An 18,057-nucleotide genomic window follows, 5' to 3' on the forward strand; every position below is an offset into this window, starting at 1 on the left:
CGAGTCAAACTCAAAACGAGCAGAAATTAACATAAGTTGTGTGCAAAACCCCTATGCCTTCCCAAGGTCAGATCAAAATTTGCACTTTACTGAAAAAATACGAATGAATGTGTATTGTCAGTTTAATATACATATACTGATAGTAATGAAAATGTTAATATTATTTGATTTATTAAATTTATAAAAGAAAAAACATTTATATCTACAATTGTATATAAGGATCCTGTCGTTGATTAATTTGGCAAAAGGAGACGGTAGAAATGACTAAGGGTATGAGCTGCCTTATTTTGTGGAAAAAGTTAAACTTATTTTGTGGAAAAAGTTTTTTAAATTAATGAAAAAAAAAATGCTAAAGTGTCGCCAAACGCTGGATGGCACTGAATTTTTTTTTTTTCGAAAATAACATCAGTTCACACCCTTGTAAATTACCCGTACTCTTTGGATTGGAATTCGAATACTCAATGATCCAACTTCCTTATTCTTGCGTAAGGTGCTTGTGAAAACAATAAATTTGATACACAATTATCGTTTTATATTTTGTAATGCGTATTTCATCTCAGGTTTTTTGTTTTTTTTTTTGGTTGCATTTTACTTTGGATTTCAAACAAAAGCTGTTTGTATCCACCACCATTTCTATCATAATACCTACTACTACAACTACGTATACCTAAAAACTGAAAGGAACAATTACTTACCACACTTGTATCTTACCATACATCACATTAACTGAACAGAGCCTTCTCCAATTTTCTTTAAACCAGTCAACTATCACACTGGTCTTTCGTAAATGTTCAAATAGTCATTATTGGCTTATACACATGGAAATTTAACCAGTCTACTATCAAGATTGTGGTTCTTTGCAAAAGCCTCATTCATATAGCTGACAGGCAAAGTTTGAGAGAAGCTTCAAACTATAATTGCTATATTTTTTTTTTTTTTATAGTTGTCAATATCATTAAAGAATTAGGCATTGAACTACTATAATATTCACAAAATGTTTGAACTTTTAAAATAAAATCGGATCTCTTCTAGTTTTTTCCGTTTAAAAAATCTCTAAGCAGCCTTATGTCGATTTCACTTTTGAGCCGTTTATTAGAATCATAAAAAGGAAGAAAATCAGAAGTAAACAATTAGCATCTATTTGTTTTCTCCTCTGCTTCGGCAAGTTTTTCCAGGAAAACTTCCAGGTTGACACGGTTTTTCATAAGAAACTTTCCATTTAAGTGAAAAACGGGAATTTCGTAACGATAGAGTCCAAACCACTTTTCGTTTTCTGGTAACGTTATGTCAATCTTCTCCAGTTCAAACCGATGCTGATATGGTCTTAAAATTTCTAAAGCTTCTTCACATAAAAAACATTGGTCTTTTGTGAAAAGTTTAAGCCTTGGAAACGCTGCATTTCTTCTGAAAAAGATAGAAAGAAAGTGCTAAATTTTGCTGTTATTTTGCTCCTAATTCATTTATATTTTGCTCCTAATTCATTATACTGGAAAACAACAGCTGAAGCTGGAAAACAACAACAGAAGAGCTTCCCCATTCGAAAGTGAAGACAACAAAACGAAATTAGCATGACGGAAGTTCTGTCATGAACTTTCCCTTTGATAGAACCTATTTATAAACATGGATTTCTTTTCGCATTACTTTGAGAATGAATGTGCTTATTTATGTGGAGTTGCTTTAATAATTATGTATAAGGTAAATACAATATTTACAATTACTAGCCAGCTAAAGTGTCGTATTAGCAATATAGCAGAAGCAGCAGTTCCTGAACTTCTTCGAATTCATATTGATGGTGCAATGGTCTTCAAATTTCTAAGCCGTCTTCAGACAATGGACTTGGGTCTTTTGTTAAAAGCTTAAGAATGAGAAGTGCTACATTTCTTCTGAGGTGATTTCGTCTGATGTAAGTTTTGCTTTCATAATGATTTAACTCCTAATTCGTCATTTTAGATGAAGAAGGATGTTCTTCTTTTTGTGTCTCTCTCTTTATTTTGAATTAAATAAAAAAAAAATATATGAAAATATATATATATAAAAATATATGAAAGTAAAGAAAAACTTAATGCAAATATATATTAACCTTACTATGAGGAGATAGGTTACCCTCTCAGCCCCCCCCCCCAAATTTTTTTAAAACACCAAATTTTTACTTTTGCTTCACTAAAAACGTACACTTTTTCAAAAATATCTGCATTTTTCGTATTACTTCATGAGTGAACGAACTCATTTAGTTGAATGTTTAGTGTAGTAGGGTTAATATAGTTATGGTTTCTAGTGTAGGAATATAGTGTTTAACATGCATGATATTTGGTTGAAAAAAAAATACCAAAACAACATAATTCGACTCTGTTGCTTTGTTTCCATCGGTGTGGTTGCTTTAATTTATATTTTAAGAAATATATTAAGCTTTTCATAAAAACAATTTAAGTACAAGTATATATATATATATATATATATATATATATATATATATATATATATATATATATATATATATATATATATATATATATATATATATATATATATATATATATATATATATATATATATATATATATATATATATATATATATATATATATATATATATATATATATATATATATATATATATATATATATATATACACTGGCATGTGAATGGGTTTCCCAATTCACATAAAATGTAAACAAGAAATTTTGAGGTCACAATAAACGTTTTCAAATGAAAAACTGCTTAGCTTTGCATGGCTTGGAATAAATTCAATCCTAATCGACCGAATAGACTATTGACGGTGTATCATAGGTGCGACTAGGGAGAGCTGGCTGGGACCGCCCAAGTGAAAAAAAAAGACAAGAAATAACTTCAACCTAAGATCCAGACACCAATGTTTTTGCCCCTGCTTTACCCATATCTCTTTAAAATCAAGCCATTTTAATTTTAGTGAATATATTTATGCCTGATAATATATTTAGAGTCCTCTGACTTTTTATCATCACGGCAACTCACAGAACATTTCTCCATTCCTTGGAAATTTTCACCAATTTTGTTGCAATTTTTTTGTGGTATATAACTTGAAACTAATTTATAATTTATTGTGTGAACTGATTCGAATTTCCAAGCAAAGAACACGGAAAAGAGGGGGAAAATAATCGTAGTGGTTTTTCTTCTAAATCTTTCTAGAGTTGCGATTAATTTTAAAACACTAATTGCAAAGACAAAATGTTTTAGATTCTGCTCCAGGAATTTTAAGACACGATATTATCCCTCAGGGCCCCCCTCTAGCAATACTATTTACCTTAAACATAACTACTTACAGTTTTTCGATTGCTATTGTGGAAGCTCCACCTCCACCATTGCATATGCTAGCGACACCAATCTCTCCAAACTTCAATGAATGTACTAGATGGGAGACAATTCTAGCCCCGGACATCCTAAAACAAAATTGTTCGCTTAAACATAACCATTAAAATCGTAAAATATTTAAAAGGTGATTACCATAGAACTAACAATCACAATGAAAAACCTTTTGACGCATCTTTTTAATTAATATTTTAAATAGCAAAATGGAAAACCGAAAGTATAACAGGGAAACGACAACAAAAAAAAGTTCAAAAGAGCAATTTTAATGATGGAACAGGAGAACTGAAAAGAGTTGGTATTCTTCAATATTTTTTGGCCCCACTGTTAAATTTTTAAAAGTCCCTTTTCGGTATTTTCATTCAAAATAGATTTCTGTTTTCTATTTTCACTGAAAAGAACGGACAATTTGGTATCAAGGCAGAATGTCTTGATACTAAATTAATATCTATTCGTGAGCTATGATGAATATTATGAGCTATTTATTGCCGTCATTTTCGTCAGAAGTGCTATTTTGTAGTTTCCAGATTTTTTTTTATTATCTCCTATACTTCTCTGTGTACATTGATGTATATATAGAGGGCATAATCAAATTATAATTATTATTATGTGTGATCAATGGTCGAAGGAAGCTTGGGATGGGCTCATTTAATATCAAGCTCTGAGTTTTAGTACCATTTTAGAGGTCAAAACTAATCCGAGGGATGCCTGACATCTGTCCATTGCTTTATGGGCCCATACAGCCCCAGACGGCATTGTAATAAAATTGAATTATTAAACACAGTGGATGACCAATCTAAAACATTCATATCCGGGGGTGAAACAATAGTGGCAACCCCAGGGGATGAGGGCCAAAATTGTGCAATTAATCTATTTTGACAGAAAAGCAGAGATGTTGCTCCCAGGGAAATCAGTAATATACGGATTTTCAATTTGTATGGTTGAAAGACCATATTCGATGCCCTTGGTCCTATGTCTCTTCCAAGTCCCTCTTACCAGCTAGATGCATTCCGTTCAGAAAATTCTATTGAAAGGTCTCTAAGCTTGTTGAAGCTAATTGTATAAACATGGACGCTTAAAACCAACAAACATCGATCACATATCTCAGAGAGTCCATCTCCCCTTTTGAGAAAGCCACTGCCTTCCAGCAAATCTCCCCTTTTCTTTATAGACATATGTTACCTCTCTCGATTCATGGTCATTCAGAAATTGTAAATTTTGAGGCTAAGACCACCACCCCCTTCCCTGCCCCGTAGATATGTAAGATCTAGTGACATACACCTCAAAGCTGGTGTGTAACAATACAATCTGGCAATCCTATAAAGGCTTTGAGATTACTGGATTGGCAGTCGATGGAAATGATTCATTTTGTTTAGACTGTATATATGTTTAGGGACAACCAAGCCACTATATTGCAGTAAAGCCTTTGAAACTAGAAATTTAAATAGACTGTCAAAATGTCAAAGTATATTGGCTACCTCAGTATCTTACGGCAAAATACCTTTTTTTGTTAAAAAACCATTAGAACTTTAAATTTCTATTCAAATAAGCCTTATCATGATATTCTACGCTCCTTGATTTGCTACGATTACACCTTTAGAAGAAAGTGAATTAAAGGTAAACATAAACCCGTGGCGAAAATTCATGGTAAAAGTAAGAAATTAATATTTGTTGAGAAGAGAAACCTCCACTTAAGGCTTCTCGGACATGCTGAATTTCACGGTTAATGTTCACCTTTACTCATTTTTGGTGCTTGCCTCCTTTTTCTAAGATAGAACACATTTTTATGGACTAAAATATTTTGATAAATAAATTCCACTAACTAAAATATTTTGATAGGTGAATTTTTAATCAAGAATATGTGGTTACTTGGAATCAGCATTAAAACAAAACAGTGACTTTTTTTTATGTACATTTTATTGTCGAAATTCCGATTTTGGCCAGAAATCTGAGAGAAAATAATTTTCTACTTATTTTAAACCTGATAGAACTATTAGATCACAAATTTATCAAGGTAAAGCCCCATCCCTAAGTTCAATAATTCCAGTGTCTACATAATTCCTTGCTCCAACGGTTTATGGTAAGTCAGAAGGACGGAACAACACCCTACGGACAGAATATCTCAGCATCGTATGACAATTGATAATGTCCTCAAAAAGACGAGCATTTTTTATTCAACCCTTGTTGAGAATATTTATGACCAATCGTGCCATAAAATTTTTATTTGGCCAGGCTAGTTTAATCTCTCACGACGAGGAAGTGGCCCAGCAATTAAGAGCGACGTTTGAAATGCGCAAAGTTCACGTTCCGCCATATCAGTTTGGTTGCCCGCCACGTCTTGGTTGTGCCCAACCTTTGCCTATTGTCGCGAACGCATTGATTCACATCTCTTCCCTAGCTGTAAAAGTCTAAGGCTTGCTGCGTCATTAGCGCTTTACTGAAAACTATATGTCTTGAACAGTCTTGGAAGGAACTATTAAAATAAAACTGAATATTTGATATATAATAATTTCTGAAAAGTCATCAGTTCAAGATTTTATTTCACTGTAATTTTTATTTTCAATGTTGTAATAGGTAAAAAGGAAATATTTGTACTATAATTCTATTTGTGTGGTAAGGTACGGGTGTTACCACTTATTGGTGCAAAAATGGTGCTACATCACTTACTGGAGGGGAAAGCCCTTGATGGAACCAAATATTATAATGGGATGCCCGTGCTTACCACAACGGTTCTGTAAATATTGGGTATGTTAGTACCCAATTTACAATATACCCTACTCCAGGGTATGATAACGTGATTTAACGGTCAGACGGCCCAACTGTAAGGCCAAGGGTGCACGCAACCCGTGTCACCACTAAAATATCTCTAGCTATCTCCTTGGAAGGTAAACAAACCCCCCGTTGGTACAATAATGACGGTATTGAGCGCAACTCTTTTCCTACCCTGTCTGGGTTGCTGGAAAAAATAGTCTACACAGCTGTAGAAAATAGCTTAAATGTAATCTTCCAAAAATTCAATTGACAAAACACATAGCAACTCTTAAAAGAACAGACTCCCCCAAACGGGGTCTCAATGTAGACTGACTAAATAATATTGGTTCTGTACGACAAAGTTTGCAGAGGGATGGACCTTCGCTTGGCCCTGGCCAATCCTCTAAATCAACATCCAATTCCATTCTACTTTTGCGTAATGTTGTCTTACAATGGCCCAGACTCGGAAGACCGAAATAGAATTTAGGTTCAAATCTTACTTATTGCGAAAGAATCTAGCTTGGCAACGAGAGTTCAACTTATGATTAAAATCATCTTAAAGGAAAATTTAATTACAGAAAAGAAAATAGGTCATTTATCTGAAAAGAAAAGAAACAATGGATGGAACCCAAACACCTCCCCCCGTAAGATAAATGACCCATGCGCCACGGTGGTCCACCCTTACAAATATAACACTTAAGTTCAACTTTACAAAATCCCTTTGTCTTCTCTCTTCCACCAGTGCTGTACTTCAATCACTTGGCTTAGGATCTGTCGTCATCCACACGTCTCTACTGTAGAACCAACCTGGTCTCTATCGTATGGCATCCACATTTTGTTTTGAAAATTGAAGTCCCCAAGATTCGCAGAAAATGATCGTGCTTAGCACAATCAAAAATACTACTTTTCTTGCTCTCAAGAATTTACATTTGAGAGGAGCAGAGAATCGGTTTTTGGCACATTCGATGATGCCAGCCATAATAAAAATTAGCTGCACTAGCCTCTTAATTTCCATCTGTGGAAACAACCCCACATCTCAATTAAAATGTAACTTGCCCCTTGGCATAATTTCAAATAATCTAAGGCCAAAAATGCAAAGGCCTGTAAAAACGATAAGGGTACAGGTAAATCAGCTAAAAGTTTGAGCGAATCACTAATCAGTTCACTCTGGGTTCCCTCCCCTGGGATAATCAAATGAAAATTATGTGTTGGTGCTAATTGAAGATGAAATTTGGATACATCTCCCACTGAATACAGTTTGCCGGAAATAATTGTCGATTCCCATGAAGAATATCAACTATGAATAGGGTTACTGGACAAATGTTTGGGTGAAGTATGAAGCGATTGGGAGCGAGTATCCCCCAAGGACTCCAGATCAGAGAGGCAAAATCTCGGTAAAGGGATCACAACTTGTCCTCCAGTTGTGCATTGAGGGAAAGGGCTATCTTTCACGACTTCCCGCCGGGGATCTTTCCCAAGGGATTCCTCCCCCTCATAAAGGATCGAAATCTCTTTTGAGTTGGTAGTACTAATCTCATATTCCTTCCCAAGTTTTTCCAATACAACCCGACGTTCAATATCTCCCAACTTTTCCCCAACCCGTTGTAGGTCGTTCAACTCTATTTTTTAATCATCTTGGACCTCTTTGTCCCTCCCCCACCATTTATGTTAGCTAGACACAGCCCATCCAACTTTTTATTTTTCACCCTATTATCCATTTTATTTAAGTTAGCTAGGCACAGCCCATCCAACTTTTTATTTCTCGCCACTGCAGACTGAATCCCCAAATTTTTTCTCCTTTTTGCACTTCTCTTTTCATCTCTACTTTTCTAAAATCTTCCAATCGCGCATGTTAAATCATCATTAAATCTGAATTGGACTCCAGCGTCCACTATCTTTGACTGCATTTCTTTATTGTAGTTCTGTTTTGCATCTTTTTCTCGCTTTTAGTCTTCTCTACCTTTACAGCAGAAACAAATATTTCGTCATCAAATGGGAACTGAACTCCGACATTTGCTTTTTCACATTGTACTAAAATTTCTCGAACTTTACGAGGAAAAGCACTTACAATAAATTTCGTCTCCTTTTTTTCTGGTACAATCAGTGCTTCATTTTGGCAAACATTTTTCGGCCTCTCAGACTCGTTAAAAGTGTTCTCAAGTTTTCCATTTTCTGGATATTTTCCCGAAAAATCATTCTCAGGGGTTTTATTATCAATATTATGTGGGCTTTTTACTTCCGCATCCCATTTTTGTGGATTATAAACATTTCGAAAACGAGTATCAAGCATTTCGTTTTTCCGACAGGGGGGCTCAGCCTCCCAATTTGTTTTATGGGCCGGTCCATCTCCCCCCGTAGCCAACGAAGTTGTATATTTTTCCGCCTTAGTGTAGTTTTGGAATTTTCCCACTGTTAAAGAAGTCGCTTTTAACAATAGGAGATTTCCGATATCCCCGAAGTCTCCTCCTACTAAAATATCCACTGCTAGCGTAGGTACTAAGCCTACTTTTATAGTTTTTCTCTCGATTGTACCGTCGTTCTTTGCAACTTATATTCTTACCCAAGCAGACGGGCATAAGTGCTTGTCTCCTTAATAACATAATGTTGTAATCTTATTTTTATGGTCTATCTCCGTTCTATTAATTAGGTCAGTTTGTACATAAGTTTGATCACTGCAAGAATCAATTGCCATTTCAACTAATTCCCCGTTCAATATCCAGTATATTTTATGCGACTCTGCAAATGCGTAATTTTGTCCCTTTTTATGGGTGATGGCCCAGGCTGTCGTTTTATGTGGTTTTTGGTCATATTTCCTGGGGCAGTTTCTTGCAAACTGCCCCGTAGCACCACAATTATAGCAAGTTAATTCTCCTTGCGCTGTGTCATAGTGCCTATTTTTGTTATACTCTCTATATTAAAATATCTCTGTCTCCTCAACTTCCTCTCTTATTTCGATCCATCTATTTGCAATTTCTGCCATTTCTTCGCTTGTTTTTGGGTTCTTTTCTTTCAAATATATTTTCAATTCTCTGTGGGTATTTTCTAAAAATTTTTCTATTAATGTTTTATCTATCACTTCCGTAAATTTTTTTCTTAATCTCTTCCGGGTCTTCTAACATTCTATTATTTTCTAACTCAAGCCATTTTAAACACATATCTTTTAGTTTGTATCTGGATTCTATACAACTTTCTATGTCTCGTTTTATGTCGCTCCTTAACCTCCGTTGAAAGTGTTCGGGGGAAGGGTTCAAATTTATCATGAATGCGTTGCTTCAATCCTTGAAAGTCTTTTGAGCAGTGTATTACAAACATTTTAAAAGCAGTTTGCCCTTTATGGATAAGCAGGGACTGTATTGCTGTTACTCATTTTGCTCTTGGTTATCCGCTTAACTTCGCCATTTTTTCAAAATGGTATATTTATAAATGTAAATCTTCATTTTCTTTCAATGGTTGAAGGTTTATTGCCTGCATTACCTCTACTGTAGACAATTTCTGAGGCTCTTGGGAATTTCTCCCGGCAATCATTTCCATTATGTGTTTTTTTTCCTATCTATCTGCCTCTTCCTTGCGTTCTCTGGCTTTGCTATCAGCCTCTTCCTTTCTTTCTCTGGCTATTCTAACATCCTCTTCCTTCTTTCTCTAGCTATTCTATCAGCCTCTTCCTTTTTCTCTCTGGCTATTCTTTCTTCCTTCATGAAATTTTATAGTTGTTGTGTTATATCTACCTGAGTATTTTTTGTGAGTCCCTACTGAAAATTCAGCTTCTACTACTCCTGCTATTCGGCCTACTCTGATTCTCTATGTCGTTATATCCTTTTAATTCGGTTTCTGAGTCTGTTCGTCTTATAATTCTATTTTCTCTTACCCGCAACTCCCCTACATTTTGCACTGCATCTGAAGGGTGAGTTGGTTTTGTTTTACTCGTATTTTCATATAACGATTTTTCTTCATGTATTATCGCCACTGTTTCTATTTCATGTTCTTCCATATTACCGGGTTTCCTCCTTCCCGATTGTATTCTTTCTACTCCCATATTTGTTTCTTTTATCTGGGTTTCTTTATCTGGGAATAATTCTTTCTGAATCTGCCGTAAATGCTTTTCTCCTTCGACGGTTCGTACGGGAAGTCGCCTTATTAATGATTTTGTTTTAAAGTTTCCCCCTTCACACTTGTCAGAATTGTCTATTTCACCCCTGAGTGAAATATGGTTCATCTGATAGTGTTTTTCTTAGGGTACTTCCAGCGGGAGTCGCATACAATTGTGGGTCTGAGTGCGATTTTTGGTTTACCGCGGCAGTTTTTTTCGAATTCATATCCAATTCTTTCAGCTCTTGTCCCTTTTCTGACCTTATGTGAATCTTCCGTTTTTCCGCCATTATTTCAAGGTTTAATTAACGTCAAAATACTTCTTCAGTCTAAATGAAAATTCTTTTACCAAAGTAACTACCAGTCTTCGCGAAAAATTGATGCGTTTTAATTTGCCAATTTTAAGTGGGGCGCAGCCTCCCTTGTCTCACAAGTTAATTAGTCTCGTGATATATTGATTCCTAATTTTATTTCTTATTATTGTCTATGTAGGCACAGCCCATTTAGATCTTCCTAATATTTTAAATTAATTTTCGGATTTGTTTCGGGTTATGTTTATTTATTGATACTGATAAAATCTTTATTAAATTTTGATTTCTTAAGGTTATAAAAGTGAAAACATTAAAAAAATTTTGAATAAAGTACAAAATTATATTCTAGTTTTTAGAAAGCATAGGGTTTAGAACCCTACTCAGATTAATTTCTGCTCGTTTCGAGTTTGACATATTTTAATTTCTGTTTGTTTTGGGTTTCATTTTTTTGTTGATACTGATTTGTGGTAGCTGTATGCATGGTAGAATATTTGACTCTATTTTGTTCATTAAACAGACCATACACATTTTTTTCACTAAATTAATTTGAATTTTTTTTCAGTAAAATACAAACTATATTCTAGCTTTTAGAACGCATGGGGTTTAGAACCCTACTCATGTTAATTTCTGCTTGTTTTGAGTTTGCCTTTTTTTTATTTCTGTCTGTTTCAGGTTATAGTTATTCATTGATACTGATTTGTGGTAGTTTTATGCTTGGTAAATAATTTGATTCAATTTTTGTACATTTTTGGTTTAATGGAGTTCTTTACTTTTTTTTGAAAAACTTACTAGGGGAAAAAGTTTTTTTAAATTAATTTATACAACCACGAGTGTTGAACGTACCAATCGCGTGAGGTAGAGGGACGATAAAATAAAAGTTCAAAATAGGGATAAAATCCTTTTTAATAGACAGTGTATAATAAATTTCACAAAAACTGCCAGATATTTCGGTCACATATACAGTGACCGTCACTACTACTGTCATCAGTTTTACTACTGATGACGGTCACTGTATATGTGACCAAAATATCTGGTATTTTTTGTAAAATTTATTATACACTGTCTATTAAAAAGGATTTTATCCCTATTTTTATCTTCATGGAAAGGCAGTGTGGTCTCAAACGAAGTTTAATAATTTGCGATCGAAATTGTCCAATAGTTATGCACAAAATGTGTTGTTTTTTTACCATACTGTACGAACCACGAGCGTTGAACATACCAATCTCGTGAGGTAGAAGGACTAAAACGAAGTTTAATAATTTGCGATCGAAATTGCCCAATATAGTCCAGTAAAAGTACGGAGAAAAGTGGGTCGACCCGGACAAAATTGCAACAAAAGGTTTTTTTACACCAAAATGTTCAGAAAAAATCGCTGAACAATATATCCAAAATCCGCTAAAATCGCCCGCCGGGAAAACCTTCTGTCGCTGCTTAAAAGGGGTGGAAGGGGGCGAAAAATTAGGTATTTACATTTTTACCATTTAGGAAGCTTTTTTTACGCTAGAATGTTCCAAAAAAATTGCTGAACAACATATCCAAAATCCACTAAAATCACCTACCGGGAAAACCCTCTGGGCTGCTTAAAGGGGGTGGAAGGGGGCGAAAAAATAGGTTATTTCATTTTTGTCATTTGGGAAGCTTTGTTTACACTAAAATGTTCAGAAAAAATCACAGAACAACATATCCAAAATCTGATAAAATCGCCCGCCGGGAAAACCCTCTGGCGCTGCTTAAAGGGGATGGAAGGGGGCGAAAAAATAGTCTTTTTTTCATTTTTGACATTTGGGAAGCTTTGTTTACACTAAAATGTTCAGAAAAAATCGCAGAACAACATATTCAAAATCCGCTAAAATTACCCTTCTGGGGCTGCTTAAAGGGGGGTGAAAGTGGTGAAAAATCCTTTTTTCGATTTTTGTTATTTCGGTACGTTTGGAGACTCAATTCTGTTATAAATCAACTCGCTGAAACTGAAAATGATGTTACTTTTATTGTAACACGTCTGTAACTTATATTAAACTATAAATAAGATTTTAATAAATCCATCGCAAAAATAAAAGAAATAGCTTTTCTTCCGAAGTGTTAGAAAGATCAGATCAATGGAAGCCTGAAATACTTCAAACAGCAACACAGGAAAATCTCGAACGGCAATTTAAAGGGGCAGAGAAGTACCCCACTCTTTGTTGCTTCGCTAATCGTTGAAACCCTGGTTATCCGATGAGAATCAACCGTGTGAAGACCAGACTGCAGAAAAAGGGGAACTATAGGCATAGACGAATAGAAACTTGAAAAATCATTCTTATTGTCGGCTTCTTTTACAGTTGGAAAACAAAAACATTAACACGTCTATATATAAATCACAGTTTTGATAATCAATATTTTTAGATCACATAATATTGAGAATCATAATTTCATTAGTGAGCACTACAAAAGAGCACAAACACCGTTATTGCAAAAAACAAAAATTCTTCTTCTTCTAGAGATGTTGGTTCAAAGTTATTACAGCTTGTTCCCATGCACTCTCCGCAAGCAAGTGTGCAGGGCATGTCCTTCTTACGGCAAGTGCATCTGGCCGTATCGCAACCTGATTTGCATTTGCAGTGGATAATTTGAAGAAGACTTTGGGGAGCTGGATTCTTCTCCGTCATTACTGGGATGTAATTATCAGCAGAGAGTCGCCATCTCCAGTTTTCCGGTTTAATCGCAGCACCCTCGCTTTTCCATTCCATTACCTGCAAACACACGCGAAAAGAATGGAACTTCGCAGCTGAGGGTGTGGGAGGCATCCGATCAGGGCAGACAAATGCGGAAGAGGAAGCGAGCTTGGCCAAGAACAGACGATGTCTCAAGGACACGAGAGTTTCTCCGGGCTTTGCTTTATAAATTCTTAAAAGAACTTGTTCACCAGCTACAATGAGCTCGTCTTTCGTAGCCTTCGAGTCCATAAAGACCTTAGCGGCCTCACGGAAAGACGGATCGGACCAGTACGATGACAGTCCGACTGATTTACCAATTCCTTGTAATCTCGAAGTGGTGTCACAGCCTAGGAACGCGTGCAGAAATAGAATTGCACCACACATGTCCCTTAGTTTTTTTTTTGATGGAGCAAATATTCCATAGCTTATGTTCGTTTGAAGCTTTCACCTTGGATCTGAAATACAGGCCTTAGTGGGTGGCAGTGACATGATAGAGGAGACGGATAAGGTCAGTGTCGTTGCCGATGAGACACGTCAACTGAGTTCTTGCATTATGAATGGCTGTGGTTGCAATCAGGACATCTGCGTCAGCAGAGGCATGTTGTACCAAACAACCTGCTGAGGACAATTTTTCTCCTATCGCTAGAATTATCCGCTGCTTGTTTGTGCAGTTTTGCAAGAACTCTTCTTTCTTTCTTGTTAACTTTGTTTCACTAGTGAATTCTACCACTGGGCACTGTTTACCCCTGGAACGTTTGAGGTGAGCCATACCTTTCGTCGAAGGACCATTGTCATATACATAAGAAACTACCGAAGCTTTTCCAAATCTAGTGGTGACATACTTGACGTAACTTTCGCAAATGAAGTCAAATGTAGAGTTAGGCTGCCAAGTCAATTTCTGGAGCAGCCAGCCTCCATCAACGACAAAGTGGCACGAGTCTAAGCACTCATCCGAATGGTCCCCTGACGCCTTTCGAATTGCGTTTGACAGAGATGGTTTGTCGGCAGGACGCAGAACTTCATAGGATCCAAAAAAGGATGGGGGATACGTACAAAGCTCATACGACAAAAGGTCTCGAAGATCGAATTCTTCCCTGTTCGCCGCCGTAGCTAAGCGCTGGAACAGAAGCCCTTGATCTACATGAACCGGTTCACCATCAATGTTAACAGCTGATTTGGATGCCATTGTAACAGCCTTGTCTTTCTTCCGGAACGAAAATGAATCAGCTGCCTTCCCAGTCATTTCGTCTAGAATTCGGGCTCCAACTTCTTTCGCGGTGTCTGCATCTAAATCAGCTGATGCAGTTATACCGGTAACGATGTGAAGGAGCCCTCCGTGTTCTCTGAACGTAATCAGGGTTCGCAAAAAGTCTAGGACCGCCTCCATGTCATCAATATCTCTCTTCATCCGCCACTGATCTGCACCGTGGACGTTTTTCAAGGCACCAACAGATGGCTCTGATCTCAAAATAATTGAGAAGGAGGTTCAATCCCCTCCTTCCTCGAATAATAACTTCTGTTTCAATATTGATTGACCTAAGCTATGGCTTAGCTTCCTACGGATGAGGCAATATATCAAGCCTATCAAGTCCACTTACTCATAATAATGTGTCTGCCAAACTAGCTGATATAACAGTCAGGTACTTTTGAAGATTGATGGCGATCCTGCTGTGTGCGCTGTGCAGCATGTGTTTTCGAAACCTAACTGTACCTAGTCTTTAATGAGCCGTATAGACTAGAATATTCAAGTTTCTATGCGTCTATGCTTAGTCTCTCTTTTTCTAAAGTCTAGTTTTCTCAAGTTTGATTCTCATCAGATAACCAGGTTCCCGACCACTAGCGAAGCAAAAAAGAGTGAGGTACTTCTCTGCTCCTTTAAGTTCGAGATTTTCCTGTATTGCTTTACGCAGGCTGGTCGAAGTATTTCAGGCGTCCATTGATCTGATCTTTCTGAAAAACTTCGGAAGAAAAGCTACTTCCTTTATTTTGGCAATGGAGTTATTAAAATCTAATTTTTTGTAGTTTAATATAAGTTAGAGAAGTGTTACAATAAAAGTGATATCTTTTTCCGTTTCAGCGAGTTGATTTATACCAGAATCGAGTCTCCGAACGTACCGAAATAAAAAAATCGAAAAAAAGGATTTTTCACCCCCTATAAGCAGCCCCAGAAGGTTTTCCCGGGGGCAATTTTAGCGGATTTTGGATATGTTGTTCTGCAATTTTTTTCTGAACATTTTAGTGTAAACAAAGCTTCCCAAATTAAAAAAATTAAAAAGCTATTTTTTCGCCCCCTTCCACCCCCTTTAAGCAGCCCCAGAGTTTTCCCGGCGGGCGATTTTAGCGGATTTTGGAAATGTTGTTCAGCGATTTTTTCCGAACATTTTAGTGTAAAAAAAGCTTCCTAACTGTCAAAAATGTAAATACCTAATTTTTCGCCCCCTTCCACCCCCTTTTATGCAGCCCCAGAAAGTTTTCCCGGCGGGCGATTTTAGCGGATTTTGGATATGTTGTTCAGCCATTTTGTTCTGAACATTTTAGTGTAAAAAAAGCTTCCTAAATGTCAAAAATGTAAATACCTAATTTTTCACCTCCTTGATGTTGTTCAACGATTTTTTCCGAACATTTTAGTGTAAAAAAAGCTTCCTAACTGTCAAAAATGTAAATACCTAATTTTTCGCCCCCTTCCACCCCCTTTTATGCAGCCCCAGAAGGTTTTCCTGGAGGGCGATTTTAGCGGATTTTGGATATGTTGTTCAGCGATTTTTTCTGAACATTTTGGCGTAAAAAAACCTTTTGTTGCAATTTTGCCCGGTCAAACCGTACTTTTACTGGCCTAATAGTTATGCACAAAATGCGTTTTTTTTTGTGACCATACTGTACGAACCACGAGTGTTGAACATACCACTCTCGTGAGGTAGAGGGACTAAAACGAAGCTTAATAATTGCGATCGAAATGGCCCAATAGTTATGCACAAAATACGTTGTTTTTTTGTGACCATACTGTACGAACCACGAGTGTTGAACATACCAATCTCGTGAGGTAGAGGGACTAAAACGAAGTTCAATAATTTGGAATCGAAATTGGCCAATAGTTATGCACAAAATGCGTTGTTTTTATTTGTGACCATACTGTACGAACCACGAGTGTTGAACATACCAATCTCGTGAGGTAGAGGGACTAAAACGAAGTTTAATAATTTGCGATCGAAATTGCCCAATAGTTATGCACAAAATGCGTTGTTTTTTTTTGTGACCATACTGTACGAACCACGAGTATGAAACATACCAATCTCATGAGGTAGAGGGACTAAAACGAAGTTTAATAATTTGCGATCGAAATTGCCCAATAGTTATGCACAAAATGCGTTGTTTTTTTTTTGTCACCATACTGTACGAGCCACGAGTGTTGAACATACCAATCTCGTGAGGTAGAGGGACTAAAACGAAGTTTAATAATTTGCGATCGAAATTGGCCAATAGTTATGCACAAAATGCGTTGTTTTTTGTGACCATACTGCACAAACCACGAGTGTAGAACATACCATCTCGTGAGGTAGAGGGACTAAAACAAAGTTTAATAATTTGCGCTCGAAATCGCCCGATAGGTATGCACAAAATGCGTTTTGTTTTTCGACAACAAAAATTGTGTCTATAACCTTTTCTCATCGGGTATGTGACTAGAGAATTAAGAAAACAAATGAGGCCAATTTCTACACACATGAAGAAATGCTAAACTGATTCAACTACTTGACAATTTTAATTCCGCATTAATGAAACAGAAGATAAGATTGCAGGAATCTGGGGATCTTACGTAAGCCAGTGCACACATTCCCGGATCTATCCTACAGCTTCTTTAGCTCATCATGATCCAATTATATATTTCTTATTGTACAACCATATGGGATGCCTACTTTTCAGTCAAATTTACTGAGTTTCCACTTTCCTTTCTTCTCTTGATTTTTTTTGTCAGGGTCTGTGAAGCCCCGTATCTTCTGATTAGAGTTGATTAATGGTGAAAATTGGCTTCAGTCTTTTTTGTTGTTTAATTTTTTACATTCTTCTCTTTCCTTTTTTCCTGTTTTAGGGCCATGGAGCCCACAGGGGGAAATGCTAATTTCATGTTTTCGTTGTTGTAGGCGTTTTATATAAACTAACTTCGACTTTTATGATTCATTCCTCTTTCTGAAATCTATGAGGTTTCCCAACTTCCAGTTCGAATTTCATGCTCTGGCAAAGACGAACTTGAAGAGCTTGAAGAACGAATCTGAAATAGACTAGTCCCATCTAGGATTTAAAAGAGAGAATCAATTTCCATAAATTTTTAGCAATAACTACTACAATTTAAATTTAGCACTTTCCAGTGACTTGGAACCCGGCGATAACCAACAGATAAACAACTGTTTTTGATGGTAAATTTCTCACGGCTATCCCCCAAAAAGGTTTACCTCATAGGTTTCCCCTGCTTAGACACCCCTCTCTATCATAAAAAAAAAAAAAAATATATAAGAATGATTATTGTCAAATTTGTGTCCCTTAGCATCCAAACAAACCGACCAAGCATGTTGCTTCACTTGAAATGATTTTTTAAAACTCGCCTCGATAAAAGGAAACAACAACTGAATACAAGTATATGTGAACATACCAGTAAATAGGGGAAGGAGGATCTTTCCTTAGATTGATCGGAGGATCGCCCCTCCTTAAAGATAATTTGAGCACAACACTTGTAGGAACTGGATTCTCTTTTTATTTAGATAAATCTTCCATACCCCCCTATACCACTATACCTCCTAATGGTTGATCCTACTTACGTCCACGTAAATGCACAAGAGACGAAACAGCGAATTGGTAGCCTCGCGGCACTTGCACCGTAGAT

General features: G+C 36.4%; 1 protein-coding gene across 1 annotated transcript in view; it reads right to left on the minus strand.

Annotated features, from left to right (window-relative positions):
- Positions 1–1,115: 1,115 nt before the first annotated feature.
- The window catches only part of Acat1 (Acetyl-CoA acetyltransferase 1), a 116,340-nt gene continuing 99,398 nt past the window's right edge, over positions 1,116–18,057 (minus strand). Inside the window, exons 6-7 of the mRNA XM_089089360.1 lie at positions 3,301–3,417; positions 1,116–1,404 (exon numbers count right to left, since the gene is read on the minus strand). Of these exons, the coding sequence (XP_088945486.1) occupies positions 1,131–1,404; positions 3,301–3,417 (391 nt within the window). The 3' untranslated portion in view covers positions 1,116–1,130. The remainder of the gene's footprint in view (positions 1,405–3,300; positions 3,418–18,057) is intronic.

The sequence above is a fragment of the Artemia sp. Qi Xiang Cuo genome, chromosome 5 (genome assembly GCF_049724085.1).
Source record: "Artemia sp. Qi Xiang Cuo chromosome 5, ASM4972408v1, whole genome shotgun sequence".
Classification (NCBI taxonomy): Eukaryota; Metazoa; Arthropoda; class Branchiopoda; order Anostraca; family Artemiidae; genus Artemia; species Artemia sp. Qi Xiang Cuo.